General features: G+C 42.6%; 1 protein-coding gene across 1 annotated transcript in view; it reads right to left on the bottom strand.

The window, feature by feature from the left end:
- Positions 1 to 12,073: 12,073 nt before the first annotated feature.
- The window catches only part of znf408 (zinc finger protein 408), a 30,158-nt gene continuing 26,060 nt past the window's right edge, over positions 12,074 to 16,171 (bottom strand). Inside the window, exons 10-11 of the mRNA XM_028577952.1 lie at positions 14,782 to 15,015; positions 12,074 to 12,744 (exon numbers count right to left, since the gene is read on the bottom strand). Of these exons, the coding sequence (XP_028433753.1) occupies positions 12,074 to 12,744; positions 14,782 to 15,015 (905 nt within the window). The remainder of the gene's footprint in view (positions 12,745 to 14,781; positions 15,016 to 16,171) is intronic.

Below are 16,171 nucleotides of genomic sequence, written 5' to 3'. Positions count from 1 at the left end.
AGTCCATCCTGGTTTAAATGTCGGACATTACGATCCCCATTTTTGTTTTAACTCCGGTGCCTTCACTGCCGACAGATTGTCTTTTTCAGATGCCAGCCAGTGAGAAAATAACAAAGTACAAAACTGAGAAAAGGAGTGAGAGGAAAAAGGGAGAGTGAAGCGAGTGAAAGAATCTGCCAAAAAAAAAAAAAAATGTGTACCAAAAGCTGCCTCTTTGGTTACAGTAGGAGAGCAACCAATAATAACCTCACCAGCTTCAAAATATCAGATTTCTAATCTCTCTCAAAATACCATGCATGTCTCAAAATCCTCCCCCAGCACCACCGCTGTGGTCAATATCACCGTAATGTACCTAAAAACAAACAGCTTCATCTCCTGCTGCAACACGTCTGTCACTGAAAGAGGGATTTGCATGATTTAAGTTAGGATTAAAAAGAAAAATTCATACCTTTTTTTAAATATCCCTTCATAAGCACATGTGAGCCCAGAGGTTGACAAAAGAATTTATGGCCTACTTATTTCCAATGAGATGCAGGAAAATGAAGAAAGCATATGGCTACATGCTCTAGTTGGAGCAAGGACAGAAAGCCTATTTGTGATGCATGGTACCCTCATACTGCTGCACTCCGAAAGAGCGCAATGTGGCAGAAAGAAAGGACTGAAAAGTAGAGAAGAAATGACTGAACGGGAAGGAGAGCGAGAAGGAGAGGAAGAGGAGGAGGAGGAGGAGGTAGCGATGCAAAAAAAACAAAAAACAAAACAGAGAGAGGTGAGAAAAATAAACACAGAGGTCCTTAGTTTTTTTGCGAGTTGTTGCCGTGCTGAGTGACACTGCTGCTGCCGCCGCCGCTATTCACTGAATCTCCACTGCTGGAAAAGAGAAGAGAGGAGGAGGGAGGGAGAGAGAGAGAGAGAGAGAGAGAGAGAGAGAGAGAGAGAGAGAGAGAGAGAGAGAGACTAATAGAGTGGAGAGATGAAAGGAAAGAGTAGGAGATGCGTGGAGAGGAGAGAGGGAGAGAGGAAGGTTTGGTTGAAGGAAAAGAAGGTGATTTGAGAGAGTAAAGCATAGGATTTTGAGAAAGGATAGAGAGAGAGAGAGAAGGGAGGAGTGGTGGATGATGGAGAGGAAGATGAGGCAGGAGAGGAGGACACAAGAAAGAGTGGGAGAAAGGGAAAGAGCTAAGATACAGGGGTGATGAGAGGAAGGGAAAGAGGATGAGAGGCGAGGAGAAGAAGACATAAGATGGGAGGAAAGAGGAGGGGTGAGAGGAGGAGAGGAGGACAGGAGAACAACAATGGGGAGGAAAAAGACCGGGAGATGAGAGGATAAGTTATAGAGGAGAAATGAAATGAGAAATGGAGAGGAGAGGCGGGCACTACGAAAGAGAGAGTGGGAGGAAGAAAGAGGTGAGAGGAGAGTAAACGATAAGAGGAGAGGACAGAGAGAAAGAAGGAAGGAGAGGATAGAAAAGAAATAGAGAAGAAGAAAGGGAAAGAGATTACACAAGAGGAGAGGTTGAAAAAAACAAAAGGGAAAATGTGACAGGAGAAGTGGAGGGCTGAGGCAAAGAGAGGATGGCATACAAGGATGGAGAAGAGGAGAGGAACTCAGATAGAGGAGAAGGCAGGGGAGAGGAGGATGAGAGAAAATAGAAAAAGAGTGGAGAAGAAAGACAAGTAGAGGAAACAGGTATATATAGGGGTGGGGGGAAGGAGAGTTGAGGACACAATAAGACAGGGTTGAAAAGAGAGAACAGGAAAGGGGGAGAAAAAAGAGGAGAAGAAAAACAAGACAGGACAAGGAACAAAGAGGATAGTGGAGGAGAGGAAATAGAGGAAAGGAAATGAGAAAAAGAGAAGACAGGACAAGAGAGGACATAAGAAGAGGAGAGAAGAGGATAGGGGAAGAGAGGAAAAGAAAACGAAATGAAAGGCGAGGAAACAATGAAAGAGGAGCTACAAAAGTGGAAAGGGATGGAAAGAAAAAAAGAGGATAAGATTGAGAAGAAATGAAAGAAAGCTGATATATGATCCAAGAGGCTGAATTAACTTTTAAATGATCGTTAATCAATTGCCATTAATCCTGAGCTGATTGGAGAGAGTGAGACCTTTGATTTAATTAGCCACTGATGCTCCTAACTCAGCCGCCTGATGACATGTACGCACATCGCCATGGTTACATTTGTCCTGCGTCTGAACACAACCATGCACAGTGACACTCACATGGCTTTTATATCAGCTTCAGAAGTGGAAGCCCTGTTTTCTTTTCTTTCTTTCCCTCCCTATTCTTCTCCTATGATCCCCCTTACACACACACCACACACACACACACACACACACACACACACACACACACACACACACACACACACACACACACACACACACACACACACACACACACACTTGTTTGTGGCACTATCTTTTTGGGGACCCGTCAATAACATAATGCATTCCCTAGCCCCTTACCATTATGGAGGAAATATTTATTCATAATTCAAATTGAAAGTCCAAAGAGAAAACAAAGCGAGATCAAATTAAAAATATTATTATTTTTTTTAATTTTCCATTTGGCTTTTCCATTTGGATTTTGGATTTGGATTGGATTTTACGAAAAGCCAATGTTAAATGGAAATTCAAAAGCCAAATATTAAATCCAAATGAAAATCCAATGTTAAATTGAAATTGAAAAGCCAAATATTAAATCCAGTGCACAGGCACTGTTTTTGTTAATGTTTCTTGTTTGTTTTGTCACGTTTTGTTGCTCTGTTAATATTTTGTATTCTGTGTTGCAAATGAAAAAAAAGCAAGAAATGGAAGCCTTCTTAAATCACCCATCACAAAACCCTACGTGACAAGAATCCAGGCCGGGAGGTATAATCCCATGTTGCCACCGCCTGCAGGCATACTTAACAGATTGGGGATACAGTACCATCTTCCCACTGTAGTTACACTCGCCGCCGCCGAGCTGGATAAACATCAACAAGCCTCCTCGGGGAGCGTTCACACCGGGCGTTTTTAAGAGCGGTTTACTCAGCCTAAAGAGCGTTCAGGGCTTAAGGTTGCTGGGAAGAATGAAAAATCACATATGGACACCGACTGAATTAAGGGGACTGTGAGGGGATAATGAGGAGGAGCTAACAACACTAACAGGATGAAAAACCAATTTAAATAATCATACACAAACAAAGGGCATCATCGATCGTCTCAGTCTGCATCATCTGTCGCTAGGAAGAAATAAGAATGTGTATAATGCAAACAAATGTCAGAAATATACTATATATTTATGCTAAACAGCGTATGGAAAACAAAAAGACAAAGTATAGTAAAATAAACACCTTGCATGTTTCCCTTCCACTAGTCTTAAAAAAAAGACATGTTATGGAAGCAAAATAGCCCCAAATTTAAAAATTGACCAGTGCATGAAATAACAGTGTTTTTGCCTGCAGTGTAATTAATCAAATAATAAATGATGTACTATTAAAGATAAATCTACCCAGCAGTATACAAAGTCATTAAAATGAGCTGCACCTTTACCAGCTACAACATTAAAGTGATGAACACATTAAAGCATCAATAATTATAATCCAGTTGGCTAATATAGACTAATATAAATATATGTGAAAATGACCATTGTGCATAATGAATGTCCTAAGCCCATTGTTTCCCACTGGAGATGTAAATCTTTTAGAACACCTCACAAATATATAGATTCATCAAAAAATAAAGGAAGAATAATTTCCTAAAACAGCTGGTCACTGTAGTGGAGGAAATGGAAAAGTGCTTTTTTTGGGGACTGTTTTCAGAGGCAGATTAATCCACATTTGGTGCTCTAGTGAGTGTTTATGGATCATTGATGTACGTTTATATACACACACACACACACACACACACACACACACACACACACACACACACACACACACACACACACACACACACACACACACACACACACACACACACACACACACACACACACACACACACAATGTCGTCTTCACAGCTGCTGACAGACGCTAATCTATTATCACCTTATTGTGGTGAACGTGCTAGCAAACAATAGTCTACAGCTTGCCATGGTAACATTCATTTAGAGGAATGTCTTTGGCTACCACATCAATCATAATCTAATATTCATTTCAAGGTTTCGGTCTCCTTCAGCTGAAGAAATAACTCCTTCTTTATCTTCTTTCAATTTTGATCGTGTGTTTGGTCTTTTTACAGTTTTTTCCAATTGCTAAAACACAATTTTGCAAACTAAACTGGTTTTTATCTAAATACTTAACACAATTCACAAAACAACACAATTCACAAAACCACACACCCAAACTGCAAAATACCTCATATGTCCTGCAAAGTGAAACACTGCAACCAACACTACATATAACATTATTAAAATAAAACGTTTGCACCATATGGCACACACTTCATTCATATTAGAGTTTTAGATTTTAGTCTAACCAACTACACGCTGTTGGGCGTAATGAAAACCACTCTCATCTTTAGTATGCTTTTGCCATAATACTAAAATACTTCAAATTATAGAACATTCTTCAAATTTTTGTTCACATGCACAGAAATCTTTGCAGTTACACATACATGCTGTTGAAACATTTATTATTAAAAAAAAAAATTTTCACCAAACAAGTCAGTGCAACATGTGCACAGCAGCTGTACAGTATATTGGAGTGAACAAAAATATGCTCACAAAAAGAAAGAAAATTGCAGAAAGAAATATATAGAAAAAAAAGAGGTGCTCACCTGTGGTCTTTTCAGAGTGCTTCCTTCCTGACTGAAGTGGTAACAATGAACCATTGAGGTGTTTGGCTAGGTGCCACTTATATTGGCCAATTAGCTCATGTAGTGTCATTTAGAATGGCAAACCTGTGACTTTATGTCAGATTGTTGGGTCTTATGCAGAGAACCGTGTTCAGTGCATTTAAAAAGTGCCATTTTGCGTTGCAAAATGTGTGTAAAGCAGAAAATGTGTTTAGACTTTTGGAGACTTGAGAAGAGGTTTTGCTCTCTGTGTGTCAGTTTAAATAATTTTAGTGTGTTAGCAATTGGAAAAAAACTGTAACGTCAGAAAATTGTGATAAAGGTGGATCAATGTTTCCCAAAGCCCAAGATGACGTCCTCAAATGTCTTGTTTAGTCCAGTTTAGAGAAGACACTAGAACAATATTCACGTTTAAAAAGCTGACATCAGAGAAGTTTTACTTTTTTGTCTGATTAAGCGATTATCAAAATAGGTGACTAGTAATATAGTCTCGCTTTACCAGACCTTCCTCCACAGCGCTGTGGAGGAGGGTCTGGCGAGTCCACACAGCATTCTGCGGAAGGTAACGGACATTCGGCCAGAAAAAGTAACGTGGAGGAATTTTTGTCAGCAACAGAGCAAACCCGGAAGGGGAACGTCGTGGATATAGACTTACATTCATAAAATATTTTTAGGGGGCATTTCAGGCCTTTATTAGATAGGAACGCTGAAGACAGGAAAGTGGGAGCAGGGGGGGGTGGGGACGACACGCTTCGGCAAGGACTGAGCCTCTGTACATGGGGCGCACGCTCTACCAGGTGAGCTACCCAGGCGCCCCACGATTAATATAATAGTTGACAACTAATCGAATAGTCTTTGCAGGTCTACTAAATAGCTGCGTAGAGATGCAGATCAGGCTGATACTGGGTGAGAACATTCCCTATTTATTATTTATTTTTGGGGATTTAAGATTTCGTTGAACCGACTTCAGCTAACATTAGCTTGTGTGTGGGCGGTGCCGGAGGCCGTGGTGGACCCGGCAGCTCCCCAGGTAGCTCAAACAAACTGCTCCTGTGGTTGGATGTGTTTAGTCGGCGTGGTTATCCAAACCTGCAGATTTTTAGGGTTGCTGGTTCCACCATGAACTGAGCAGCTTGTCTCAGTAAGCTGCAGTAATGCTGCAGACGAAGTTCAAAGAGGATTTGGTAATAATGACACATTAAAGTCAGTTTTAGGGCAAACTACAGTTGAAGGAGAAGCAGTGGAGTACTGAGAGGTGTCGGTGGAGCGGATAAAGGAGAAAGGGCCTTGCTCAAAGGCAGATACTGGAGGAGAGAAAAGACTGAGCGTCCTTTGGCTCTCTGGACTCTCCAACCCAGAGGACTGATCTGAGAACAGTCTGCTCTAAAGCTCTCAGTGAAGTGATTTATATGTGATTTATAATCATTAAAATAATGAATATAAATCAAATTAAAATAACGTGTACAGCCTTCAGTCTAATTTTACAGTCTGTCTGGATGCTCTAGTCTGTCACTGTCACGAATTCTATGATTTCTTCCCCCCCCCCATTCCCAATACAATTCTATTAAACAAATGTTATGCAAATTACTTCCCCCTCCCTCCCTCCCTCCATCCCCCTCACACAATACACCCCTCCCCCACCCACCCACCTCAAACAATTCTTGTGTAGGCTACATTAAAAATAAAACTGAGGATAATAATAATAAACGAACTAATGCCACCCATACACTAGAAGACTCTGAAGAGACTTTGAAAAGACTCAAATCGGACACCATCTCACATCTAAAGACAATCTGTCAAAATGAGTTTTGAGTCAAAGACTAGAAGATTTTAGTACCAAGATTTAAAACTTACAATAATATCAAACAAGACGGGGAAAAAGACTGACTTACACCTTACATTTAAAGGTCCCATGACATGGTGCTCTTTGGATGCTTTCATATAGACCTTAGTGGTCCCCTAATACTGTATCTGAAGTTTCTTTTATATAGACCTTAGTGGTCCCCTAATACTGTATCTGAAGTCTCTTTTATATAGACCTTAGTGGTCCCCTAATACTGTATCTGAAGTCTCTTTTATATAGACCTTAGTGGTCCCCTAATACTGTATCTGAAGTCTCTTTTATATAGGCCTTAGTGGTCCCTTAATACTCAGTCCCTCCAGAAAAACGCGATTATGAGATTGCATAATTCAATGCATAATCAGCCAAAGTCTGCATATTTATGCGGGGGGGGGGCGCATTTATTTCAAATACGCCGCACTTTCAATAAACAATTGCTGATTTCCGTGCAAGATATGCGGGGCTTGAATTATTTCATATTACCCGCATTTTCGTTGGAAAAAAAGTCACATATATCTTAGCAGAAAGTTGAAAAATGTTGCGTTTACTTCACACAAGAGCAGCCATTTTCCCCTGTTGCCATGAGAACGTTATGAAGTGACGTAATTACGCAACATGAACATCATCAAAATCAGGGTGTTGGGGGAATCTCTTTTTCATCAAACCACAGTTTTTGCAAGTTCCGGCAATTTCATTGCATAAAATTGCATAAATATCCCGCATATTCCATCGCATTTTTTAAGAAAACGTGCCGCTTAATCAAGAATTTTTGCCCGCAACAATCACAAAAAAACTCTTCAGCCTTGGTGCAGAATTACAGCCACTAGAGCCAGTCCCACAATGAGCTTTCCTTAGGATGTGCCATTTCTGTGTCTGTAGCTATTGAGGAGGAGAGAAACACGTTTCGGTGAACTATTTTCGTAAAACACTAGATCGTATTCCGAACGAGCCGCCATACTGTCATTTTGAAATTCGGGAGTAGCCAGACCCACGTGACGTGTTCGTCCAATCAGCTGCCAGTCTGTGTTAGTTGATATTCAAAGATAGATATCAATGGCAACCCAGACCAAAGTTCACTGCTGTCTCTGCTGCAACACGTTCTGTTTCAGCCTCCCTTAGGCACAATCAAATAACCAAAAACTAATTAATTTGTGGTTCATTAACGCAGCTTGTTTGCTTAGTGTAGGACTGCATTTCTCCGTGGCACCAAAAGCAGAGAGGTACAACAGCAGACAAAGCCTGGCATTTGGAAGAAGTATCTAAATAACAGACACAGCTTAAAAATATTTGCAGTGTTAAAAAATTGTCCCAAATTAACCTGGCTTCTATTCTGATTGAGCACCGAAATACATGTTGGCATTGTCCTCTGGTCACAGGAGAAGGGCTTCCTGTCCAAACCGTTGACACAAGGTTGGTGGTTTAGGTTCAACGTTCATTCTTTTTATCTCTTCAGGTGTTCAGCTGAAGTCAAAATGTTTGAAGAAGAAACAGTGGTGATGCATGACAGTGGGAAGCCCGTAGCCACAGCGGCACTAAATCACACTTCTATTTCACTGAGCTGCTGCTGGAAAAAACAGCCTGAAACCTGTTTGACAGCTCTGCGGAAACTATTTAAAAAGAAATGGAGCTCAGAAACCAACTGAAAGAAAGAAGAAGAAAAAACCCTGCATTCTCAATTTTTTCCCCATCTAATAGCCTGAAGAGTGAAGCCAGGGGGGACGTCTGTGTACCCTCTGGGTGAGTCATATCTCGACTTCTGATGGCCAAAAGCCAGACTGGGAAAAATTCTTGGCCGAGGGAACGAAGATAAAAAACACTTGAGGAACTCACTTTGAATATCAACTAATACAAAAGCTCAGTGATGGAATATAAACTACAGAGAGGGGGAAGCACAAGTCATATTTCTGTAGGATTCACAAACTTTGGCAGGTCTTAAGTAGTTTGCATTGCCAGCTCTATCTCCACAGCGCTGTGGAGTAAGGTCTGGCTACACCACACGTACATACTGGGATAGGAGAAAAAATGTTGGCCCTATTTTAACGATCTAAGCGCACAGCGTGAAGCACATGGCGCAGGCGCGTTTAGGGCGTGTCCAAATCCACTTTTGATAGTTTGACAGCGGAAAAAAGGGTCCGTGTGCCGGGCGCATGGTTTGCAAGGGTTGTGCTTAGTGTCTTCATTAATTCATAAAAATTTATATTTTTGTTGCCTCTCTTTTTGGTGTTGTAATTTGTAGACGGCCCTAAGCACTCTTACTGCCCGGTAGGTAGCAGCAGCAGCAGCAGAGAGCAGAAGCCAGCAGGCAAGTGTTATTTACATAAACTTCTGGTGTACTTACAAACTTTCCAATCCATCGTTTTATGAGTCAATAAACTATTTGTACTAGTGTAGAAGTTTGGTATCATTTTGGGCATTATTAGTGGGGTCATTTATGAGATACATCACTGGATCCATTAGCCCCTGCGTTAAGCTATTCAGCTGATAACGCTACTCTACGCTAACTCTCCCAATGTTCAACCCAGGTGAAAAAAGCTTCTGCGGGGGTGTTTGGCTCGAGGTCATGGTGCAAAGGACCCTAGGGTGAAATTACTCCGAACCATCACTTTAAGTACAGTACTTGAGTAAATGTACTTAGTTACATTCCACCACTGGAGGTGAGACGGTGTAATCGTTCAAATGGGGAAACGTCTGCGCACTTTACTCAAAGACATCAATGATCTTGCACTCTTTATAAATACAAAAAAGTGATGAAAGTAGTTGAGTGAAAGATGAAAAAGGAGAGCTTGAGAACAGTTTAAACCCTGCATACTCACCTGATTAATCCCTCCTTCCATTGTTTCAGACGTTGTTTTGAGGCATGCTGACGCCGCTCTAACAGCCTCCATTCTTCTGGTTTTTAGGCATTCATCCAGCTGTTTGATGCCGGCTGAAGTGATGGGGGTGAGGGCTCTATGCAGACCAGCCAAGTTCCTCCACACCAAACAGGAATACCATTTCTTTGTGGAGCCATTTTGTGCATCAGAAATAAAGAAAACACAAACAGATGGAAGCAAACTGTTGTCTAAAGAACCTTTGTATTTGGCACAATTAAGTTGCAGCATCGGTGGAGCCCAAACAACCCAACCTTATGTGGAAAGGCCCTGTCTACATACTCGATGTATTTCAGCCGCTCCAGTGGTCCAATAGCAGTACATGTTTCAGTGACTTTCCACCATAGATGCAGCGCCGGGTTTAAATTAGATGTTCCGATTAAAATCGATTTCCAAAAATCAACCTAAGGAATCCATTGGTACCAATTGTGTCATGTTAGCTTTTTGGGAAGGGGGTTAAATAACCCTCTAATGTTAGGCTACATTTTTGTCAGGGAAAAAATTGGCATGGCCATTTTCCAAGGGGTCAAAACGGGGGGGATTTTGTATGCCTTTTTTTTGGACTACGGAGAGAACACAGGAAATGAGGGTGATGTGCAACAAAGGTCCTCTGGCCCAAGAAGCTGCAATTACACAGTCAGCGCCCCCTTGAAATCTGCCTAACCTTTCAATAAGCCAATATCACAAAACAGAAATAGAATTAGGGCATCGTTAGGAGTGTATCAATACACTTCTTATCAATACGGCTTGTTGTTTCCTTTTGATTGCTGTGCAAGAAGAAGAAAAAAACTGTCTACAAGAATTTTACTTCATTTCTGGGTGAATTTTGCACTTTTATTGTTTCGACTCCAGAGGATGGCAAAATGCAGAAGACGTCATGTTGAGATATTTCCAATACAACTTCAAATAGACTCTGACAGCTTAAGTGTTTTTCTTTATCTTCAGCATCAACAGTAGACGTCAGCTTTGGGTGTCAGCCACTCGGAATCAAAGAGAGCGGCGATGTTTAACAACCACAACAACAAGAATCACTGAAGAGGATCAGGCTACATCAACAACGATCTCTGCCCACAAAAGAGTTTTAGCTTCAGTAGCTAAATTAATCTCGGTCTATATTAACACGTCTGACAACGCATATCACATGCGTGTGGCACGCGTGTGCCAGTGTAAACAGGAAGCAGATTGTCTGACGTTACGCTGAGGTTGAAAACGTTGGATGTAGAAGTTGAAAACACTTTGGAGAAAGAACAACGGCGAAGTCCAGGGATTTATTAGCTTGGACCGACGACGAGGTGGAACGGTTACTGAAAACTCTACATAAACGATGATACTGACGGACGTGCGTCGTGGTTTTCCAAAAGTCTCCGTTTGTGTCCGTCCAGACTACAAAGCGACCCCCGGAGTTTTCAAACCAAAACGGCGGGGCGTCAGTGTTTCCAAATGTCTCCGTTTTAGGGGCTCGAAAATGCCAAAGCAGTGTGGATGGGAGGCGTTAATGTAGCAAAAGATATTCCTTTTTAAACCAAACCGTACTAGTGTAGATGTAGCCTCAGGGACCAGTTTCTACACAAGCAGCAAAACATGTTTGCATCTAAGTGAGGGGCGGCACTTTTACTTCTAAAGTTCTCGACTGGGAAACGTCACATTTGCTGTTGGTAGTTCTCTCCCCTGCTACCGTACGTGTTTAACCAGCGGCTAATAACGTCTGAGTTCACATCTGCTCTGTGAGAGGGTTGTTCAAAGGCAATCTGGGGTACGCAAAGATGAATAAACTGTAGAAATGTAGCCGAGGTAGGTCACAAAGTTAACCGAGAAGCATCAAACGTGATCAACTGATGAAATCTGCTGTAACAGCGTGACCCGATCTGTCCTGTCCAAGCCACCAGAGATTTTAGGCTTCCTCCACAGTGCTGTGGAGGAGGGTCTGGCTAGTCCACACAGCATTCCGGGGATGGAAGAAAAACGTGCTCTGGTTTATTGGCATTTCTTTAAACCAATCACACTCGTCTTGGGCGGTGCCACGGTGCCTCTGCTAAATAGCCTCCAGGAGGAACTTGTTTTGGTGGAACATGTGTACGTTTAAAAAATCTTTTAGTCGTACAATAGAAAACTCGGATTGGACAGATAGTCTAGCTGGCTGTCTGGATTTACCCTGCAGAGATCTGAGGAGCAGTTAACCATAGTCCTCACAAATCCACCGGAGGTTAGAACGCCAACACAAAGGAAGAGGAAGGTGACAGATACGTGACAAGTGGCGGAATTTCCGTTGGCACCGGAGCAAACCCGGAATGGGAACGTCATATGTGGATATAGACTACTATTAATAAAATATTTTTTGGGGGGCATTTCAGGCCTTTATTAGATAGGACAGCTGAAGACAGTGGGAGGGAGGGGAGAACGACATGCAAAGGGCTGCAGGTTGGAACTGAACCTGCAGCCGCTGCGGCGAGGACTGAGCTCATTTCAGAGCTCACTCTGTTCATGGGGCGCACGCTCTACCAGGTGAGATATGGATATCCGGCGGAATTTCCGGGGGCACCTGAACAATCCTGGAAGTGGAACTTTGTCGATATGGACTACTCTACGCTGTGTTAATCTCAATAGTCTGCGCCACAGAGCAGAGTCCGCCCCCCTCCTCCTGAAGGATCACGATGCACTGCTCGGCGCCCTCCGATATCACCACCTCCACCAGCTCCTGGCCCGTCCCCGCAGGCAGCGAGCCCTCCGAGGTGAGGAGCAGAGGGGCGGAGCTCTCCGCCAACAGGCCGTCTGTGTGGACGTAGACGACGTGTTGGATGTTAGCCGAGGCCTCGTCATCTCCTGCCCCCTCTTCTCTAGAGGTCTCAGTCTCTTCTCTCGCCCCCTTTTCCTCCACTTTTTCTCGTCCTCTTTTCCGCCTCACGTGACCCTCCTGCTTCTCTCCTTCTCCCCGAGGGAGCGAGTTCTTCTTGGGTCTGCCTCTGATCGGCTTCGGGTGACTGGAGCCCGAAGTCGCCAAGTCTCGCGCGACCTCGTTCTTGCTGCCATTCGTCGTCTTGTCTCGATGTCCTCCCTCCCACTCCCACTCCCCCCCCACCGCCGCCGCCGCCGCCTCCTCCTCCTCCTGAGTTCCTCCCTCGGTCCTGTGCTGAGCTTGGTGCCGCAGCAGGCTTTGTCTCACGGTGTAGGAGGCGCCGCAGTGGCAGCGGTACGGCTTCTCCATCAGGTGGGATGACTTTATGTGTCTCCGCAGCTTGGTGGCCAAGGTGTAGCCTGAGGGGAAAACAATAAATGTATATAAATTAGGGCAGAGCAATTAATCATTTTCAAATCAAAATTGCAATTTGAAAGAATGCGATTAATTGAATTTGAGTTTGGTGTAACATTTGATTGAACATTTTTGACTCCTCTTTTCATTATTATTTGTTTTTCATAAGATAAATGCTGGAATAATGTTCCATATCACGGATTGTTGACAGAAATGTCGTATTTTTCAGTGGATTCTTCTTTTATTTTGTAGAACTTTATTTAACACGATGGTAGAAGGTGCATTACATAGATGCTGAGGCACATCAGAAATGTCAGTTTACAGGACAGTACTCATATCTTTTATTGGAATTGTTTTTTTATTATTTTAACTTTCTGAGATACATGCTCTGTGTACATGTCCCATGCCTATTAAAAGACAATATGTCAATTCATGTCTATGTTCTCCTCCTTTTATGAGAATATAGAGCAGTTTGATGGCGTCTCATGTTACAATGCTCCATACTGTAACATGTTTTATCTGTTACACAGTGAATATTGAACTTTAGCTTTTAAAAATAAATAAATCGCAAATCGAATCCTAATTGTATTATCTGGCAGAAAAATCCCAAATAGATTTTTTCCTCCCGAATTGTTCAGCCCTGATATAAATACTGGTAAATCAATGATTCTATATTTTTATATTTTGTTTGAGGAAATGAGGAAACCAAGATAATAAAAAACTTCATTAACAGTGTCCTTAATGTTTGGAATTGGATTTTCATTATCACAGCACAAACATTCATGTCCTTAGAGCTGTTGGTTGTAAGGCTCTTTAAACCATCTCTCTGTAAATTGGTTGTTAAAGTGTGTTAATGGTCCCGCAGTGCAACAGTTTAGCAAAAAATATCAATATTCACTTTTGCAATCACATTTAAGTAAAATGATAAAAACTAAAATGCCATCTGTGCCCATTACTCTGATTTTCCACCAGGCGCATCTGTGCTGCGTTCCGGCAGTGCCGCGGTTTTGTTCCGTCCTCCGTCCGCGTGGCGCGCCATACCGCACCGGGACCGTCTTGCTGCCAGACTCGCAGATTGTATTGTCTCTACAAGTACTTTTCAGAACAATCACGTGTTTATTAAGCTAGTATCTACCTTCCACTCCAAGCACCCCTGTTATTAAACTACATGCCTTCTATTTTCTGACATTGCCCTGATAAAAAGAAGCTGTGATGTCTTATGTTTTTCCACCTCCAAGATGAATATCTCTTGTCGTCTATGGTGTTAAAGGAGACATAAATGATAGTGGGAGGGAGGAGGGGGAGGGGGGGGGGGTGCATTATCAAACATGGACTTGAATGGCCGTGATTGCTCGCGGGGCTCGCCACGCGCCCGGAACGCAGTGCAGACGCGCCTCGTGGAAATTAGGTTTGTTAGCCAGTCATGAAGCATAATCTGCCACCTGTAACTGTGAAAGGTCATTCATCAATAATGTAGCCACTCTCACTCAGCACACACATTTTGTAAGGCTTCATAAAAGGTACACGTGGACAACCTGTTGCATGCAGGACAGAACATCTGCAGTGAGACAAACATTGTTGGTTGGGTCCTTTTTTACTGAAAATCTTTTTATTGTTCGATAAAATAACAAAATTAGAGCACTACATTTCAACCAATGAGGCCATTTCGTGAGTGTTCAAAGTGTTAAAATCTCACATTGAAGTGGAAGACGATATCTCTGGCTCTGCTGCACTGATTTTAAGAATTTGAAACCTTGATCATGTTGTTATGCATGTGTCAGCTGGATGTAGTGAAAAGCCACAGCTTGTTGTGTTTACAGCTTGTTGTGTTGCCTCCAAGAGGCCACAAAATCAGCCACTATGTGTAGTATTTTAAGACTTACAATCCCAGCAACAATCCCAGTAATGAGGAAAATTGGGGGAATCGCAAATGAGGAGAGATTAGAGGAGTTGTCCAAATGGTTTTTTTTTTTCATCCCTTTATCCCCATAAAGGGATGAAAAAAAAAAAGTGTTTATTTGACTTTAAAAGTTTTTTTTAACCTTTTCCACAGACAGGGCAGCGATGGGGCCTTTCTCCAGTGTGCAGTCTCTCGTGGGACTTCAGGCTGTGTGGGTCCCTCAGGGATTTCCCACAGAAGCTGCAGAGGAAACCTCCTCCGGTGTGGGAGAACATGTGCCGACGGAGGTCGGGTTTCTGGGAGAAGCTCTGGTCACACTCGGAGCACGGGAACGGCTTCTCTCCGTTGTGAATTCTCAAATGAGCCTCGAGGTTCCCTGAGAGACAGACGGTCAGACAGAGAAGAGAGACAGACAGTCAGAGATAGAGACAGAAAGAGATAGAGACAGTCAGAGAGACAGACAGTCAGAGATATAAACAGAAAGAGAGACAGACAGACAGACAGTCAGACATATAGAGACAGTCAGAGAGAGACAGACAGTCAGACAAATCGAGACAGTTAGAGAGACAGACAGTCAGACAGAGATAGACAGACAGAGAGACAGTCAGACAGATATAGACAGCCAGAGAGACAGACATCCACACAGTTAGAGCCAGTCAGAGAGACAGACAGATGGTCAGACAGATAGAGACAGACAAATGGTCAGACATAGACAGAGACAGACAGTCAGAGATAGAGACAGAAAGAGATAGAGACAGACAGTCAGACAGATATAGACAGTCAGAGAGACAGACATCCACACAGTTAGAGCCAGTCAGAGAGACAGACAGATGGTCAGACAGATAGAGTCAGTCAGAGAGACAGACAGACAGACGGTCAGACAGAGATGGACTGTATTTGATTTTAAATGAACTGTATGTTATATAGCGCTTTTCTAGTCTTAACGATAGTACAGGAACCATTCACACACATGCCGTACAAGGTGCCACCTGCTCATCAGGTAAACATTCACATACATTTACACTCCAATGCGCAGCATCGGGGGCAACTGGGGGTTCAGTGTCTTGCCCAAGGACAGTCAGAGAGACAGACAGAAAGACATCATACTTGTCAATGGGGGAGGCTCTGGTTGCAGCGGGGCAGAGTGAATATGCATTTGTCCAACAAAGTGTAAAGACTAGGTTCTCTCACTGAATTACTGCTGTCACTTTGACAAATGACAACATAAATTGTGGAAATTGATCACGGCAGGAGATTGGATCCTGAGTGTTACAATAGTCTCTTGTTAAAAATAATCTACTTAAAGTTACCTCATCCATGTGATCACAACACAATTCGTCTTTCACAATTAAAAGGCGTATTTTGTCATTTGGGGAAATGCGTTTACTTTCCTTCTAAAGGTCAAATGAGAAGATTAATATCTAATTGTGTGTTCAGTAAAGTGTTCAATCTGGGATGTGATTAGCTTCGCTACTCGAACGCTGTCATATTTACGTCTTTGTGTTTGCTTCAATGAGCATTTATGACCAACA

The sequence above is a fragment of the Perca flavescens genome, chromosome 1, assembly GCF_004354835.1.
Source record: "Perca flavescens isolate YP-PL-M2 chromosome 1, PFLA_1.0, whole genome shotgun sequence".
Lineage (NCBI taxonomy): Eukaryota > Metazoa > Chordata > Actinopteri > Perciformes > Percidae > Perca > Perca flavescens.
Note: the sequence above shows the minus strand (reverse complement) of the source record. Positions and strands in the feature narration are given on the sequence as shown.